Raw genomic sequence first — 16848 nt, 5'->3', positions numbered from 1 at the left:
TGGGTACGACCCACTCTATATGTACACGAGCAGGGAGAACGAGTACATGGATGGGGGAGAAGGCCAGAAAGGGAGAGCGAGAGAAAGGAAAACTAAAGGAAAAAGGAAAAATTCCATAATAGTTGGCTTGGCGTGACAATTAGATTGTCCCAGTATGTGTGCAGGATGTAATGGTGTATATATATGTGTGTGCTTGGTGGAGCCGAGGCTTTGACGCAATTGCGGCACTCACCAGTCACCAGTCACCAGGACACCAGGACTACAAAACCCGGACACGGACACGGACACGGAGTTGGTGGTTCGATGGGTGGCGGGCCTCTTTAAACAGCCAACTGGAGTCTATATTTAAACTAATAAAAGGCAAGCCGCAAAGTGGCGCGAAAGAGAGGCAGATAGTTGGATATAGCAGCCGGTTCCGACCGGACATAAGTCGTCCTTGCGCCTTCGCAGTCCGCGTACTGATTACAAATTTATGACGCATTCGCCGGACGCAATGACGAAATGAGGTTAGGTTGGGGTTAGCTAACCGCATGGTTAGATTTAACGGAGTTTACGACGGAAATGGAAATTTATATTGGAGACCTATACAGGAAACGCAAGTTGCAAAATCTAAAGGGGTTAGGAAAGCAAGGAAAGAGTTAAATTCAGCAATTCCGCTTTACTGAGAGTTGAGCTAAGGTTAATATTTAACCTTGGGGGGTGGTTAAGGAAAGAAATGGAATACAGAAGTAGAGGTATAGGTCGTAAACCGAAAAGGGAGGTTTGAGTGGGTTAAAAAATATAAAATCAAGGAAGTAGTCATATTTATTAGTTATATAGGCTAACCTGGGGTTAGTTAGCTAGGAGGTTTTGAGAAAAGGAAAATATAGGAATAGGAGGAATATAGGGGATACATAAAAAAGGATCTATAACAAAAACAGGATAGTTAAGGCTTTAGGTGGTGTATGCTTAGATACATACGTGGCGATTCCAATAAGAGAGGTGGGGAAAAGAGGGGAATATTTGCTAGGGAGTTGAAAAGGCGGAGAAAGTAGCTAAGAGAGAAAGTTTTTCATGCGCCATGCAACGTCAACTACAACGACATGCACACTCTTAAGCACACGCACTTTCACGCACTTATGTACACGTATACCCAGGCACACCAGTACTTCATATATATATATAGCAGATGGTTTTTGGAATGGGTTTCGGGCGTTTCATTTTGGATCTAGGGCTGGGGTTCGGGTTCGGGAGATTCTACTGTTTTGTCTGAAGCCAACTACAAATGATAGTTCAAACCGAAACGGAACCGAAGCTGATAAACCTCTTAATGATGTTCATCTAACGCTAGGAAATAACTAACGATAGAGGCCAAGCCCCAAGATATTGCTGGGATGTGGGATTGGTCGAGTGTGGATGCTTCACATGCTCAGCAAGGGGTTGTGTGATCGTTTGAGTTTTGGGTTTCGGGATCCCAGCAATATGTAGGGGGGATGCCTGGCCCTAGCTGTGGCTGTCCTCGGATGTGATACTTTGAGATACTTTGGCTGGCACTTACTCGATTCACCTCCCACAACTTACAGTACGCTGGAAACTCGGTGACTCATCTGCTTGTTTGCTCGACTTCTCCTGCGCTTTCCCGCATTACGCTCCCATTTTTTTTCTCGTTCTTTATTGGTTTTTATGGTAATCGTAATTCTATAGGTCGGAATTTATGAGAATTTCTTATATGTCGGTTGTTTGGTTGGTCGGGTGCGGGGCAATGCAAAAATTTGCGCTTGGGGAAATCTTTGCGGATTGCTCACCGCCATTGAAATCATCAGACATCTGCATAGTATGGTCAAAAGAAACGAGTTCCTAGCCCTAACATTTTGGTCTCTACACCTAGCGTAAGTTCATAAGGTTCGGAGCTGGATCTGGATAGGGTAGTTCAGTGTGTGTGGGGACTAGTTTATATATTATCGTATATATATATATATAGATATATATTGCTCACATTGAGAACAACAAATAGTACACAGAAACACACACAAATTACTCGAATATTAGCTGGCAAAAACATAACAGATACATATATAGTAGACACATAGTTGGGGGGGGGGTACTCTGTTTCGGTTCGGTTTTGGGTACAGGGACACTTGGAGCCCTTGATTTGCCATTAATACTTCTCGGGCTCGCACACAGATGCACCCAAGTCAGGACCCAGTGCCGTGTATGTGTGTGTGGTAGTGGGTGTGTGTGTTAGCGGCTTTGATTCCTGCCTGGGGGCCACCAGACCATTCGGGCCGTTTCGTTAAGCTTCTTAGCCGCCAGGCACTCACTCATTTCGGGGGCTCCACCTTGATAAGTAATTGAGGCCCCCGGGCAGTGTCAATAACTATGGCAATGCCAAATGGCAAACGGCACATGACAAAGGGATACTGGTACACTTATAACCTGAAGCGGTATATTTAACAGCAATAAATGGATAAAGAATAAGAAAAACATTTGGTCTTTTCATCGGCCAGCCGAAGGTAGTTAGGTCCTTGCAAGGTCCTTAAAAGGATACCATAAATAATAAAGAATTTTAACAAATATATCTATAATTAATATATTGCCCAATTTATTTAGAATTAGGAGTATGATATTAGAAGTTTAGAAATATATGGTATCTAACTAAAGACACCTTTTAAATGATTTCAAATCACCTGAGAATTATTCTAAGATCCCAGACAACAAAAACAAGTTAGATATTTAATCTTAGTTTTAAATTATAACTAAAAGAAAAACAAAAATATATAATAGGTATATTTCATGATGGCCCAGTTTTGTAAGAATTCAGATGATATTTTATTTGATATTGGAAATAAATGGTATCATTATCCGTAGACACATTTTAAGTGATTTCAAATCACTTAAGCTTCAATCCAAGATCCCAGACATTAAATAAGAGTTGTAAATAATCCATAATAATCAGACCAACAGTACAGTAAAAACCCTCTGCAAGGACCCAAAGCAAATACTGAGTAAAGCGAAAAAGTTAGAAGCGTATTTTCAGCTGTATTAGTATTTTTTTTTGGCTTTTTAAAGGTGAGCTTTCAGTATTCTTTTTTTTAGTATTATTCTTTTTGCATTAAGCGTCCCGGGGCGGTGGGAAAGATATAGAACGGCAAAGATATAGTACGAATTTACGATATACATAGATACAAGCTTACGTACGAGGGCTACATTTAGGGAGCGGATACAAAGATATACATATACAGTAGATACTGGGTACGAGATTGGCGTTACATATGTTGAGTCTGGGGGCACACCAGTGTGGGGGTCTGGATCAAACTGGGCTAAGTGGCGTGGATTGGCTGGCTTGATTGGTAACTTGCAGCAGTTGCACAAAGAAACTGAGAGGAACTGAGGAACTGAGTAACCAACAACGGAAAATTGCAACGCAAAATTGTTCGGCTAAAAGGAAAACGATTTGTGGCAATAAAGTCTCAACTGAAAAGGCACGAAAAAGGTGAAATCATAAAACTTTTTTCCTTCGATTCGGATTGAGATGGAGATTCTCTCAAGGTGTGTGGGTGTGTGTGTGTGTGTGTGGGGGGGGGGGGGGGGGGGTGTGTGTTCTCGAAGGTCGAAGGGTAGTGTTTTTGGGGTAAGTGGTGGGGGTGGTTTTCTTATTCTTATTTATTGTGGTTTCTTTTTTTTTTTTTGGTTTTCTGAGCAAAATCTTACTTCTTTTTGTTTTTTCTTGCGACCATATTGCGGCTGAAAGAAGATTTGGATTTGGTATTTGGTTTAGGGCATTCATTACGAGCATTATCAAGTTCAAGAAAAAGTAGCGTAGTAGTAGAGAAAAGTTCATGTTCGATTTGGTATTGATTTTGATTTTGATTTGGTATTTCGTAATTTTGTTTGATTGCATTATGCAAGCGCCGAATTCGCATTTGTCATTCATTATGGATGGTTTTTATATTCATTTATAATCATATTTATATTCATTTTTTTGGTCCAGACAGCAGCGCGCAAAGGATTCGTTGAGAGAGAGCGTTCAAAAAGTAGAGAGAAAGTTGTAAATGAAACGGAAGAAGAGTACACGAAAGAAAAAACAAACGGTAGAAAGTGGTTATGTAGGCGAGCAGTTTTCAGCATTATGTCAGGGGGGGGGTTATACATATGGGATATCGATCACGATATCGGTATCGCTATCGTTATGGGCTACCCCTAATAATTGCTTTTGCGCATCTTCGCAATGCATTAATCATGGATAATGATTCATTGATATCTGAATTCTGATTGATTTCTATATCTAGTGCGGTTGTGTCTGTATCTGTGACTGGGTGTTGAAAATGGTCTTTACAGTGTGTGAGGTCAGAGGAGGAAGAGAGACAGAGACAGAGGCGAAGACAGAGACAGAGCTAGGTTTGAAGTTAAAGATTTAGGGATAAAAGTTGAAGGTTTATTGGGGTGCGCATGGGTTAAATCGTTGCTTGTCTATGTGTAGGTGGCTAATGACAATGCGCTTTGATGGTTTTTACAAGATTTCATAGCAAGCAGCTTACAGCTACGATCAGTTTGGGTTGATTGAGCTTTTAGTTTAATCGGATCCAAGAATTTAAGTAATCTCTAATTTAAACTTGGTTCCTTTACAGTAGATGTAAACCATAACATTTCCTGATTTTCCAATGATTCTTGGTTTAGATCTAAAGATCTGGTAGATGATCCTTCGATTTTAGTTTCAATTTTATAGCAGTCAGCTTCAAATTGGTTATCGATAGGTTCTAGCATTTTTATTACATGTAGCCTTTTAATTTTTCCTCAATGGCTCTTTCTTTATTATAACATTAATAGTTCCATCATGGTATTTTAAAGCAGTTATGTTTTTCATAGGTTCCATTTTCGGGCGTTTGTTTTTTTTTAATTGCTCAAAGCAGTCGGTTAATTTTGGTTCCTTTGTTTTATAGCAGGTACTACTGCAAAAGATGGATACAAGCTCTTTGATGATTCGGTTGGTAATGGTCTGATTTGGAAACTGATTACTGGCACTAATGATCGGCAATGGACACAGTTGTGGAGATTTGATACACGTATTCACAAGCGAGTCGTTTATTTACAGGACGATACCTGGAGGTCTGCTGAGTGTGCAGAGTATGTTAAGACTAGAAGGACATGTGGGTCATGGACATGGACGTGGACGTGGACTTGGCCTGGGATTTTTATACCCAAGCCACTCGTTAAATCAAACCGAAAGAAATCAAAAATCCAAACAGAAATCAAGAAATAAAATTTTAAAGTTTTTAGCCTTGGACTAATACAATACGATAACGATACGACAATGATAATGTTAAATTGTTGGGGTTGCTGGCATTGAAAATGATATGTTTACGCAATAATACAAAAATTGATTAGGTTATCGATTAGGATACACATTAGAACACATTACGAAGCCAATGGGTTACGGAATACACAGTTCTTACTCTCAAATAGATAAACAGATAAACAATTAAACAAACCAACAAACGAACGAACATACAACGATTATGGCAGGAAAGAAATTTTACAGATTCGATAGTAATACGTTACGATATCGGTACGTACAAGAGCATATGGGGATTGCTGGGGGAATTTTTGGGTTCTTATGCTGAATACAAAATACGAGTACACACAACAAAAGGTAAATCAGAAATCACTTAACTATTCTTTTAGACACTTTTACGTTTTGGAATTTTGTTGGAAATAAAACAGAACAAATCGAACTGAAGATCGAAACGAAAGTCGGTGGATTTATGCTGTACTTTTGTGGAATTTGAGTACGGTTGGAATGGGTTCTTAGCTACGATTAAAACATTTACGAATTTGAGACTTTGAAAGAGGTGAAATGATAGAGGTGTTTGTTGGGCTGAGATTACGGAAAAGAGTATACAGTTGACAGTAAACAGTTGAGGTCCAGTTAGGGGTCAGACAGAGAAAAGGCGTTTAGAGCTGTGGATCTGCATGGTTATTTTTTTCGGGTTTTCGGATTGGATGGCAGGGGTCAAGCACAGTGGATTTTATGGCGTTATTCCGAGATATGAAATGAGACTGAGGCTTAAATGGTGGATGGTTGCTGCATTTACAGAGGCTGAGATGAAGGAGGTTAGATATGACAAAACTGAGGGGGAAAGATATGGTTATAAAGAGAACTGTAGACACAGACGCATTCGATATACAGATATGTATATGTATACGGAGGATGACTGCTTGTGAGTTGGATGGTTTTGTTGTTAACTTGATATGCGGTTTCTTTTCGGGTAGATATGTATGTTTGGGGTTAGTTAGTAGAACATATTCGAGTATATTATATATATGTAAAATAGACGTTCAGGCTTAAGTTGAAGCACGAACAAAAGCGCACAGTAGCGGCGATTGGTTATCGGTTATCGCTGATCACTGATCACTGATCGACCGATAATTGTCAATCGATCAGCGATCAGCATCGACCGTTTGGCATTCGATCTCAATTGGAAGTCAATTCACTTAGACGAAGAGAGAGAGATACATATACGGATACAGATACAGATACAGAAAGAGTAGTAGAGTAGGCACACAAAATGGAGTAAGCTATTCACATTCAGCTAGAAATAATTACCACCTCTCCCTCGGCTCTCTTTCTTTCCAGCTCCTTCTGCTTTTCATGTTCAGCGGCAATGCGTTGTTCGATTTGCACCAATGATTCGCGGGTAAAGGGACGGAACAAACTGCGTTCTTCCTCAGATATCGAGTCGGAATCTTCTGTCATTGTCTATGCGGCCAACGATGAGAGCCTTAGATTTCCAAGGCCTGAAAAGAAGAGATACAAGATACAAGATTTTACAATACAATCCGTCAAAAACCAAAAAGAGAAACACATTTATTATATACATTCTACAAACATTATCTATAATACTTTCATCTGTATGAGTATTAAGATCTTTCTGATATTCGTTTGCCAGTTGAGTTTAAGAACATTAACTTTGGAACTTTTTAAAATGACTGATAAGTTCCTCCAGAATTTAAAGTCTTTATAAAAGACTGTTATATGAATGATACATTCGTTGTTAAAAAACGTAATCCCTTAAAAAAATCTATAGCTACAAATCTTACTGTCAATTAACAGTAAGATGCTAGACAACTAAAAACTAAAAATCATTAGTGTTCGGATATATCATATATAGGTATATTTAAAAGTAAGTATTCAAACCTATTTTGGTTAAAGCAGATTTCTGTTGCATTCCGATTATGATAGATAGTTGTAGTCAACATCTATTATCATATTCGTTATTATGAACTAGATACTAATTTATTGAAATAAGACCAGTTTAGTAAATTACTTTGCATTACTATAATTTAAATTTACTTCAATGACAATTCCTTTAACCGGCTGTAATTAGCAGTGATTCAGTTTCCCTTTGAACAAAATGATTTTCTCTATCATGTTAAACAGAAATGTAAATTTGTTGTACAACGAATAATTGAGTTTGAGTTAATTTTACATGTGACAAGAAGTGTTAGGCTCAAACTTGTTGCAACTTGTGCAACTGACCTTTCCGAAAATCGATTTATAATTGAATTCTTTTAAGCGCAAGCTGAATAAATTACATTTACATTTTATTCGAACAACTCAAACTGGATTGCACACAGTTGTTGACTCAATTACCTTTTCGCCGAACCAAAAGGGGGGCGCAAAAGGATTGGACATAATTATTTGTGACCTACGACCTAATGGGTATAATAATATAATATATGGGGGTGTGTGTACTTACATGAGGCACATGGATGTCGCCTGCTACATTAAAGCTACAACTATATCCGAGGCGCCATGTTCGATTAGCGCCCGCCGCTTAGCACGATGCTGCAAGTAAATCGAAAATGTTTTAACCATTAGTTGTGGGCCAAGTTGGTTATGGGAAAAGCCAGCACATTGATCCCATGGTGCCGATCCGAAATCGAAACCTCAACAGCTGGCTAATTGGATTACCGCAGGCGGCAATTCGCATTAAATGAAATGCAATCAAAAGTAAAATGCACAAAACACAAACAATGGTCAATCAATAAAAGGAAAACAAACATGGGTACACGTGTGTTTATTTAATAAGGGGGCTTGGGTAGGATTTTGAAATTAGGCAAATTTTGGAAGTAGGGAGGGGGGATATTTGAAATATTGTTAGTTGAGCTGAAATAATAAAATGTTTCTACGATGATAAGATCTTTATATCTATTAAAACTAAATAAATATATTTTCAATGAAACATTCCGTTTCTATCACTAAAATTCTTCAGAACAATCAAAACTAGTTTCGATTACGGATTGTATCGGATATTGGGCTTATATAAGCAGCCTCCGCTAAGGTCAAAGCACTCTTTTTCCATTTGCCAATCTGCCTGTGTTTGTGTGTGTGTGTATCGAGCATAAAAGTAGGTCAGTTCGATATTTCGCCACACTCACACACACACGCACACATGAAGCATAGAAGAGCGTCCACGCAAACACACAAACTGGTGTGCCAATATGAGCATATATTTATGTGTGTCTGTTTCATTCATGACACTCGCAAAATGTTGTTTGCCGAATTAATTTTTGGCCAATCGCTGGCGATGAGTCATGCAAAAACCACGCAAAAAAAAACCGAAAAAAAACCCAACCGGAATTTGTGTCAATATGCAAATGACATGCCAAACACATGAGCAACCCAAATAAAAAAAAAACGAAATCAACACCAAAGCAAAACATTTTCCTTTGCAGTCAAAACCAAAAATCGATTATATCAAATATGACAAATTTTCCTAGCCCTTTTAATTGTTGAACTGAACAAGAATTCGAGGGGCCAAAAAAATGTACAAAAAAAGACTAAAACAAACAGCGAAAAACTGAACGAAGTTTGCATGTTGTTAGTCAATGAATTTTGCATGGGAGAGCAAAATGGGGCTAGCTGGAGAGTTCGAGAGAGAGGCCAGAGAGAGAGGAGGCCAGGACGGGGAAAGGACTCTCTCTCACCTGCGCCGAGAGAGGATGCGCTCTCGCTTTGTTGCCGCCAACAAACGCGGACTACAACAATACATTTTTGGGTTTCCTTCTCTTAACGAACGTGTTTTTAGGTGTGTGCGTGAGCAAAGGAATTCCGTTAGACCTCGTCAAAAACCCCCCTGTCACTCCCCCTCTGTCACTCCCCCTTTTCGCTCTTTTTTTTTTTGTGGCAGCTGAAAGTTTGCCCTCCAAAAGCCAGCAAAAGGTTGTAGCCCAAAAGCAAGGGGCGTGCCGGTGGGCGGCAAAAAGGGGCGCAGATACCCCATTGATAGTCTTTGAGGTCGGGCCTGGTTAACTGGGATTTTCACCAAGAAGGCATGACATAATCAAGCCAAGTTCATCAAGTCGCCCAGTTCACACTTGCATATCTTTATAGATTGAAATGCTGAACTGCTCATAAGACCCAATTGATTTCCATCTCAAAGTTTGCCCTCTTAGGTAGGCTACATTAAATAACCAGCTATGAGAAAACATTCTAGATGAGCATTCAAGTCCTTGGCTCTCTGGAATTCCTCGGAATTAAATATATGCCAAGAGTATTCGGTGTTTTGGTTTCAACTTGTAACTTTCGCAGCTCTAATTTATTGGTAAAATCAATTTTATAGCTTCAAGCCTCCCATTACTCGTTACTTTATGACTAATGGTGGTTCCCTTATAAAAGTTTATCTATGATACCATAATTAAGGGTTATTATTTTAATGGAAATTAGCGGCTTTAAGCACCTTTTTGTGTGTAATATTATAAAACTATCCCAAAAAAGTCAATGAGACATTACAATCTATAAAATAAATTTAATTAATACAGTCCGACTTTTCAGAACATAAATTTTGACTTTTTAGATATCTTATATCCATCTTAGACAATTTTTTATAGGATCCCACTTTTTATTTCAGAAAAAAAAACAATATAAAAATGTACTATCTGTTAAAATGTATTAAATGAAAATTAAAAGCTATTCCAATAATCTTTATCTGAATCATGGTTATGTTTTATATTCCGAATATATACATAGCTCTAAGTCCATTCTCAGAGGCTAATAAGAATATAAAGTTATGGGTAATAGTTCTCTGTATTCCTTATTAAAATCTTGTTAATTAGTTCAATTTTGTTCGAAAAAAAACATTTTGTGCATAAATTTTTTGGAAGGGAGGTGCCTGGAGGAATTCCTGTAAATTGATTGACTAAGGATTTTGAAAAATCTTAAGATCGTTGGATTTTGAAAACAAAAATATGAGAGTTTTTCAAAATATTTTTTGATTTTAGTACACAATTTTTAAGAAATAGAAGATAATACGGGAAATATGAAATATAAAGGATCAACAATATTTTATTAAAAAATATTAAAACATGATTAGTAATGTGTAGAATCTTGATAATGGTATGATCTTCTGAAAAGCTTAATTACACTGGAGGCAAAAGATCCCCAAATAGATCGATTATTTGAACTGCTTCGATTAACAACTTACCGTTAATCGATGTCAATCGATGTTGTGCTTGGCTGCTCGCTCTTTCCGCTGATGTTGTTGTTGTGGTTGCTATTGTGGTTGTTGTTTTAGCTTTGTTGTGGAGGTGCTTGCTTGTATTGTTGTTGTTGCTGCTGCTAAGAGTTGTTGCTGTTGTTAACTACTGTTGTTGTTGCTGTGGTTGTTGCTCTGGCTCTGGTTGCTGTAGTTGTTGTTGTTGTGGCTCACACATTTACAGGCACCAACACACACGCGACGCACTCACACACATATGCATGTATATATATGTATATTTTATATATATATTTATTACGGAGACGAAGACGAATAAAGTTGAAGCGGTAGAACAAGTAGAAGATGAATTTGTTTTTTTTTATATTTTTGGTTTGTTTTTTTTTTGTGTTATTTTTGCTTGCTTTTTTTTTTGTTTGTTTCTTTTGTTTGTTGTTTGATCTGTATTATTATTGGGTATTTGTTGGAATTTTAGTTTCGGACTTTTGGCGTTAGCAGGATGTGGTTAACAACAACCAAGACGACGCGACGTGTTTGCCAAAAATTTTCATCAAACGCTGCGTTTTGTTCCCAGAGCTGTTTCGGTTTATTATTATTATTATTATTATTATTATTATTATTATTATTATTTGTATTAATTGTGTATTGCTATTATGTACTATTTTTGGTTTGTGGTGTTTGGATGTGTGTGTTTGCCTTTCGCCTTAACTGCTGGCTATTATCATAATTGTGTTTGCCGTATTATGGTTAATATTACTATTATTATTTGTGGTTTCTGTTGCGGTTTTCGTTTCAATTTTGCCAGCGTCGCCTGCGGAAAAGCGAACAAGTTGTTGAAACTCGAATTAAAATTTTGGGAAAGCTAAGGAAAGCCCAGCTAAAAAAAAGGGTGTACAACAAATATCGGAAGGACAAAAAAATTTATTTTTAATAGTATTTATAAGTCTTGAATATGGTTTTATATTTTTTTTTAATTATTGTTCAAATATTTCCAATTTTCTGTAGTCTTTTTTATTATATGTGATATTATTCTTGCTATTTATACTGCTTTTCCAGAGCTTTATCGATTGTTTATATTTCTTATTAGGTTTTTCTATCACACACTTGGTTGTCTTGCACTGGGACACTCGAAAAAAATAAGCACACTAAGTTTGGCAGGATAATAGTATCTCTCACTGGATGTTACACGGTAAAAAAAAAGGGATGTGGCACTGGGCTGCGATTAGCGTTTTGTTTATGTTTATGCAATGTACGCGCGCACGTGAAACGCAGAGCAGGACACAAAGGATACAAAAGGACACGGGGAAAGAAAACCTCGAGCAGCGAGCACAGAACACCGAGCGCCGAGCACCGAGCACAGAACACCGAGCAGTTCGAGCGATTTCCACTGAGAGCCAGGACTCTCTGGGTAACTCCGTTTTCGGGCGAAGAAGAAGAATGCAGCTGGCTGCTTTGCCGCAACTTCCTTTCAGTCGAATTTGCCGCAAGCTTTGCATGTGTGTGTGTGTGTGTGTGAGGTCCTTTCGCCCAAATACCATTTAGCATATATTACCACCCCAAAAGCACCCGAAAGTCGTTGTCAACACAGGTTTTGTTGTGCTACTTTGCCACCCCATTTCGCCGCTTATCCTTTCGCCGTTCGCCGTTTGCCACTCGCTTTTCGCCTTCGCCGCCTTTTTGTGACTTATTCTATTTTTAGGTCATCAAGCTAATGCCTTTCTCGATTCTCAACTACTACCAAAAATTGCTACAGTGGGCCATTATTTTCGGGCGTTTGGCACCAGTTGGACTGGTCAATTTCGAACTGCGTTCATAACTCATGTGCCCCGAAAATGGAACAACAGTTATAATCACAAATCATGGTGACCCGCTTTCGGGCACCCCGCTTTTGGACAGCGACCAATCGATCCGAACTCTATGTGGTGGGGTCACCAAAACGTCACCAACCGTTTGTCAACCCATTGCACATGCTGCGTTTCTAATGTTCTAAGAAAAGTTTAAATATAACTTGAAAATAAAGCAAGATTAAGAGAGCAAATTGGAAAATCCTTAGCTATGTTTGTGTAGAACTTGAAATAAAGCTTATAACTTGGGTCACCAAATAGGAGAATACTTATGGCATTGCTAGTTGGAAAACTCGGAGCTATTTTTAAAGAGATTTTCATAAACTCCTCAAGTTGCCTGGCCAATTAATTTTTCCTACCAATGTGCTAAATTAAATATTTATTTTATAGTAATAGCAGCCAGTATGCTTAATTACACAACTTTGCAAGACCTTAACATATTCAGGTCAACTGAGTAAGCGGGTGTCATATGGAATTGAGAAATTAAGGAGCTATTATAGAAATTAAATTATGTGGGAAAATGGCATTTGCCATGGGTTAACCTATTTCACATAGTACGATTAAACATAAATAATGCACCTATAATAGGTATTTATATATTTATTAGCTACATTTAATTTAGTTATCTTTTTGAATCGAAATTTAAATGTTGGTTTTAGTTACTTGCCTATGGGCAATTTTTATAAACCTAATAATGGTCTTTTTATTAGGCATTTGATCATATAAAGCTTGATTAGAAGCAATACTAAAAAGAATGACAGTGTATTAAGCTAGAAATTAGTTTGTTGCAGTAGGAAATTAGCCGCTTTTTGGATTATATATATTTTTAAATTGCATCTTTATAAGAAAATAACTAAACTTTTTTATAGGCCTAAAATATTACAAATTTTTTTAAATGTATAGACTAAATACTTTGAAAATGCTATTAGCTCAACAAAATAGGCTAGGAAACCCACTGACAGTATGTATAAAAAACTGAAAGATTTTCATAGAATGCCTTTAAAGGGATTATAGGAATTTTTTACTTGGAACGGTGTGTTCTAAGAATTCTCTTATAGCGAAAAGTCCTAACATCCCATTGATATTGGATTGGTTCAATCAATTCCAGCGGCGTAAGAAGCCTTTGCCTTGGTCCCAATTAGTGAAAGATTTTCATAGAATCCCTTTAAAGGGATTATGGGATTTTTTTACTAGAAATGGGGAGTTTTAAGAATTCACTTATTGCAAAAAGTCCTAAAATTCCATTGATTTTGATTTGGTTCGACCATTTCCAGCGGCTAGAACAGCCTTGGGCTTGGTCCTAATTTTCATAGAATGCCTTTAAAGGAGTTATGGGAAAAGTTTTACTCGATACAGAGTATGTTAAGTAATCACTTATTGCGAAAAGTCCTAAAATCCTATTGATTTTGGATTGGTTCGATCATTTCCAGCGGCTTGAACAGCCTTGGCCTTGGTCCTAATTGAATTTCCGGTGAGGATCTCCGCCGACATTTGATTGGGCGCAGGTCACACATTGGGCATACCACATATGGCATATGGCCGAATGGCAGTATGGCTCGCAGTACCGAGAATACACAATCTCCTTATTGGATTGCGTCCTGATTGCGAACCCTGGGGATTCGCAGAATGGAACAGAGAGCCCCCAGCCAGAGGATTGCCCTGCACATGGCATTCGACTTCTGTGTTTGCTGGGCTCTATTTCCTATTCGATGGTCTCTGGTCTCTTTGACCATTTGCACGTCACGTATTTAATAATTTATTTATGCGTCAATTTGGGTTATGTAAATTTTTTACACCGAAAACCAACAAGAGCGGCACAGAGCAAACAACAATGGTGGGTAAAACCAATTGAACACGCACAGCCCGAGGGCAGATTGAACGGGTGGTGGTGCTCCTGGGAGGGGTTCCTCTACGGAACTTTCGGCATGGGTGTCCTGGGGAGCCTTCGCCGCAGGACTAGCTGGTGGCAGGCAAGGTGGGCCAAGTGGTTCAACCCGCTGGGTTCCTGGTAGTAGCCCCATTTTACCAGGAACCCGATACTACGGCACCTCCTTTAGTTTAAGAGCCCCTTGTCTTTTTGGCATTTTATAGCGCCCAAAAGTCGCGAAACGCACACAAATGTCCCTTTAGCTGAACAAAAAAAAACCAAACACAAGACAGTTGGTGCGTCGAAAATTTATAGATTTTGGCAAAAAGAAAGGAAAGTTTTCGCTTTCGATTCTGGGCCACAATTGCGTGTCCTTTCGATTTCAACGAGGTCCTCACAAGTTCTCGAAAGCTAAGCACATAAGCCCATTCAACTCTGGGTTGAAAATAAAAGGCTTTTGTAGATTAAAATCCCTAATACTCGTATAAGGTTTTAAGCTTTTCGATAAATTCCTGGATAATTTGTCTATAGGTTTTCTATATATGTCTTCATTACTTAAGATTTTATAAAAAAATACCCAAAAACCAATCAATATGTTTAAAAATGTGTACTCTATTGATTTTCTAAATTATTGTATTACAAACTATGAAAAAAACATCCATTTAAGCTTATATAGGGGTCAAAATTCTGTACTATATATGGCAAATAATTTAAGCAAGTCCCACATAACTATTTTTCAAACAAATCTGATTCAAAAACATTTTTTTAACAGAAAAATATATCCAATTAGCTTTGATTTATGGTATTTAGATAGACCAAAGTTACAAAAATAGGCTTAAACCATTAGTCATTTCTAGTTAACTTTAGGTTCAACTGAATGATTTCCAGTTCCTTGGAAAAACATTCATGGTAAATGTTCATGACAGCACTTTCGTGACAATAACTGCCATTAATGGCTGTTGTAAATCATATATGAACAATTGCAATTATCCGATTTTCAGGCAATTAACTTGTGTCTTTCATATGCCTGGTAATATATGCAATTATATATGGGTATATAGTACATATAGGGCTATATATTTTCCAGCAGACAGCAACTTCAAACTTCAAAAGCGTTGCACAATTTCGTATTTTTTTTTTTTTGGTGAGCCAAGCCAAGGCAATTTGCGACACCCTTGTCCCTTTTACGCCAGTGTCTCTCTCTCTCTCTCTCTTTCTCGCTCTCTTGTTCTCTCGATTCTGGGTACTGGGTTCTCTTTTTGGAGGGCTCCTTGTGGCCTCGTCCTCAGTCTTCGGAACCCGGTACCCAGTACCCCCAGTACCCAGTACCCAGTAACCACTTTGCAGGACCCCCAATCTTTGGAACTCGGCTCTTTTTGCGCACGAAAACACGAAAAACGAAACGCGATATGGCACACGCGCGACTCGAACTGAAAAGCCGAAGGATGCGATGGGGTAGGGGATCCTTTAGGCCTTAGCGAAGTGGCGCCCAACTGACTGACTGACTGACTGAGTGACTGACTGACTGACTGAGTGGATACCCTCCCCATTCTCTGTTGATTTTCGGGGCGAGTTAAGTTGAATTGTGTTGTGTGTTGAGTTGGTTTTCGTACCGTACCGTTTCGTTTCAATTCGTTTCGATTCGTTTCGTTTTGGGTTTTCGTGCTAGCGCAGACATCGCATATGCGCGCTCCAAAAAGGAAAAGGCAGGCGAAAAGGACATGCCAGATACACATAACCTAAACAGCAGGCGAAAACCACACAGAGTGGAGTTGGTGGGGCGTAGGGGAGGGGGGCTCCAAGGAGGGGGGTTCTGATGGGGCGACATCGCCAACAGCAACAACAGAAAGGAGCAACAACAAAGGACACTCGAGAACATACACAAGAAAACCGAGTCACGAAAAATCGAAAGTCCGCGGCACACACATAGTTCTTCTTCTTCTGCTTCTCCTTCTCCTTCTTCTTCTTCTTTCCCCACATATCCCAAATAGCCATACATATGTGTGTGTGTGTGTGTGCCTGCCTTGGTGTGCGTGTATGTCCTGCAATTTGTTGTAACCATTTTCGTTGCCTACTTTTCCGAGCACTTTGGTCTAAACAACAAACCAAGAGTTTTTTTTGGCAGGCAGGGCTGTGGAGGGGTTTGGGGGGGGGGGGGGGGGGGTAACTCTGCGTAACACGTTGTGTGTGACGCACACTCACACTCGCACACACACACACACACACACGCTGAGAGCGGGGCACACTAGGCGTATACGCAATCGTTGCTGGTGCGGCCACATCAAGTATACGCCATGGCAAACACGCGCTTTTACACAAATAAAAAAATTTGACCATAATTCAAGTTAAAAAAATGAATGTTTTTTTCTGGCTGATTCTTCTGCTTCTTCACACACTTTTACACACACACAATTTATTTAGCTTTTTAGTTTATTTCGACTTTTTGTGCTGGCTGTTTCTTCTTCTTCTTCAGCTCCTTATTCTTCGGCTTCTTCTTCTTCTTATTGCTGCTGCCTTCTCTTTGATTATATTTTTTTTTTGTTTTTGGGTCACACTCACGGAAAAAAAAACTATAGAAAAAAAATGGTGCCTGATTGAGGAGGGAGAACTTATGTAAAACTTTCTTTGGACTTGGCTCCTTTGCTCGTTGTTGGCCTGCCTGCGC

General features: G+C 38.7%; 1 protein-coding gene across 50 annotated transcripts in view; it reads right to left on the bottom strand.

Annotated features, from left to right (window-relative positions):
* para (sodium voltage-gated channel paralytic) overlaps nucleotides 1-11111 on the bottom strand; it is a 68836-nt gene extending 57725 nt beyond the window's left edge. For 28 of the 50 annotated variants that reach the window (XM_036821217.3, XM_065867680.2, XM_065867679.2 and 25 more), the window contains exons 1-4: nucleotides 10464-11110; nucleotides 7737-7825; nucleotides 6584-6774; nucleotides 3691-3723 (exon numbers count right to left, since the gene is read on the bottom strand). In XM_036821217.3, coding sequence (XP_036677112.2) covers nucleotides 3691-3723; nucleotides 6584-6733 — 183 coding nt within the window. In that variant the 5' untranslated portion in view covers nucleotides 6734-6774; nucleotides 7737-7825; nucleotides 10464-11110. Of the gene's footprint in view, nucleotides 1-3690; nucleotides 3724-6583; nucleotides 6775-7736; nucleotides 7826-10463 lie in introns of all 50 variants that reach the window. The other 22 variants (XM_065867681.2, XM_065867669.2, XM_065867665.2 and 19 more) reach the window with 4 other exon arrangements.
* Between the last annotated feature and the right edge of the window lie 5737 nt (nucleotides 11112-16848).

The sequence above is a fragment of the Drosophila suzukii genome, chromosome X, assembly GCF_043229965.1.
Source record: "Drosophila suzukii chromosome X, CBGP_Dsuzu_IsoJpt1.0, whole genome shotgun sequence".
NCBI lineage: Eukaryota > Metazoa > Arthropoda > Insecta > Diptera > Drosophilidae > Drosophila > Drosophila suzukii.
The sequence above is the reverse complement of the archived record's forward strand: the minus strand, read 5'-3'. Positions and strand labels throughout refer to the sequence as shown.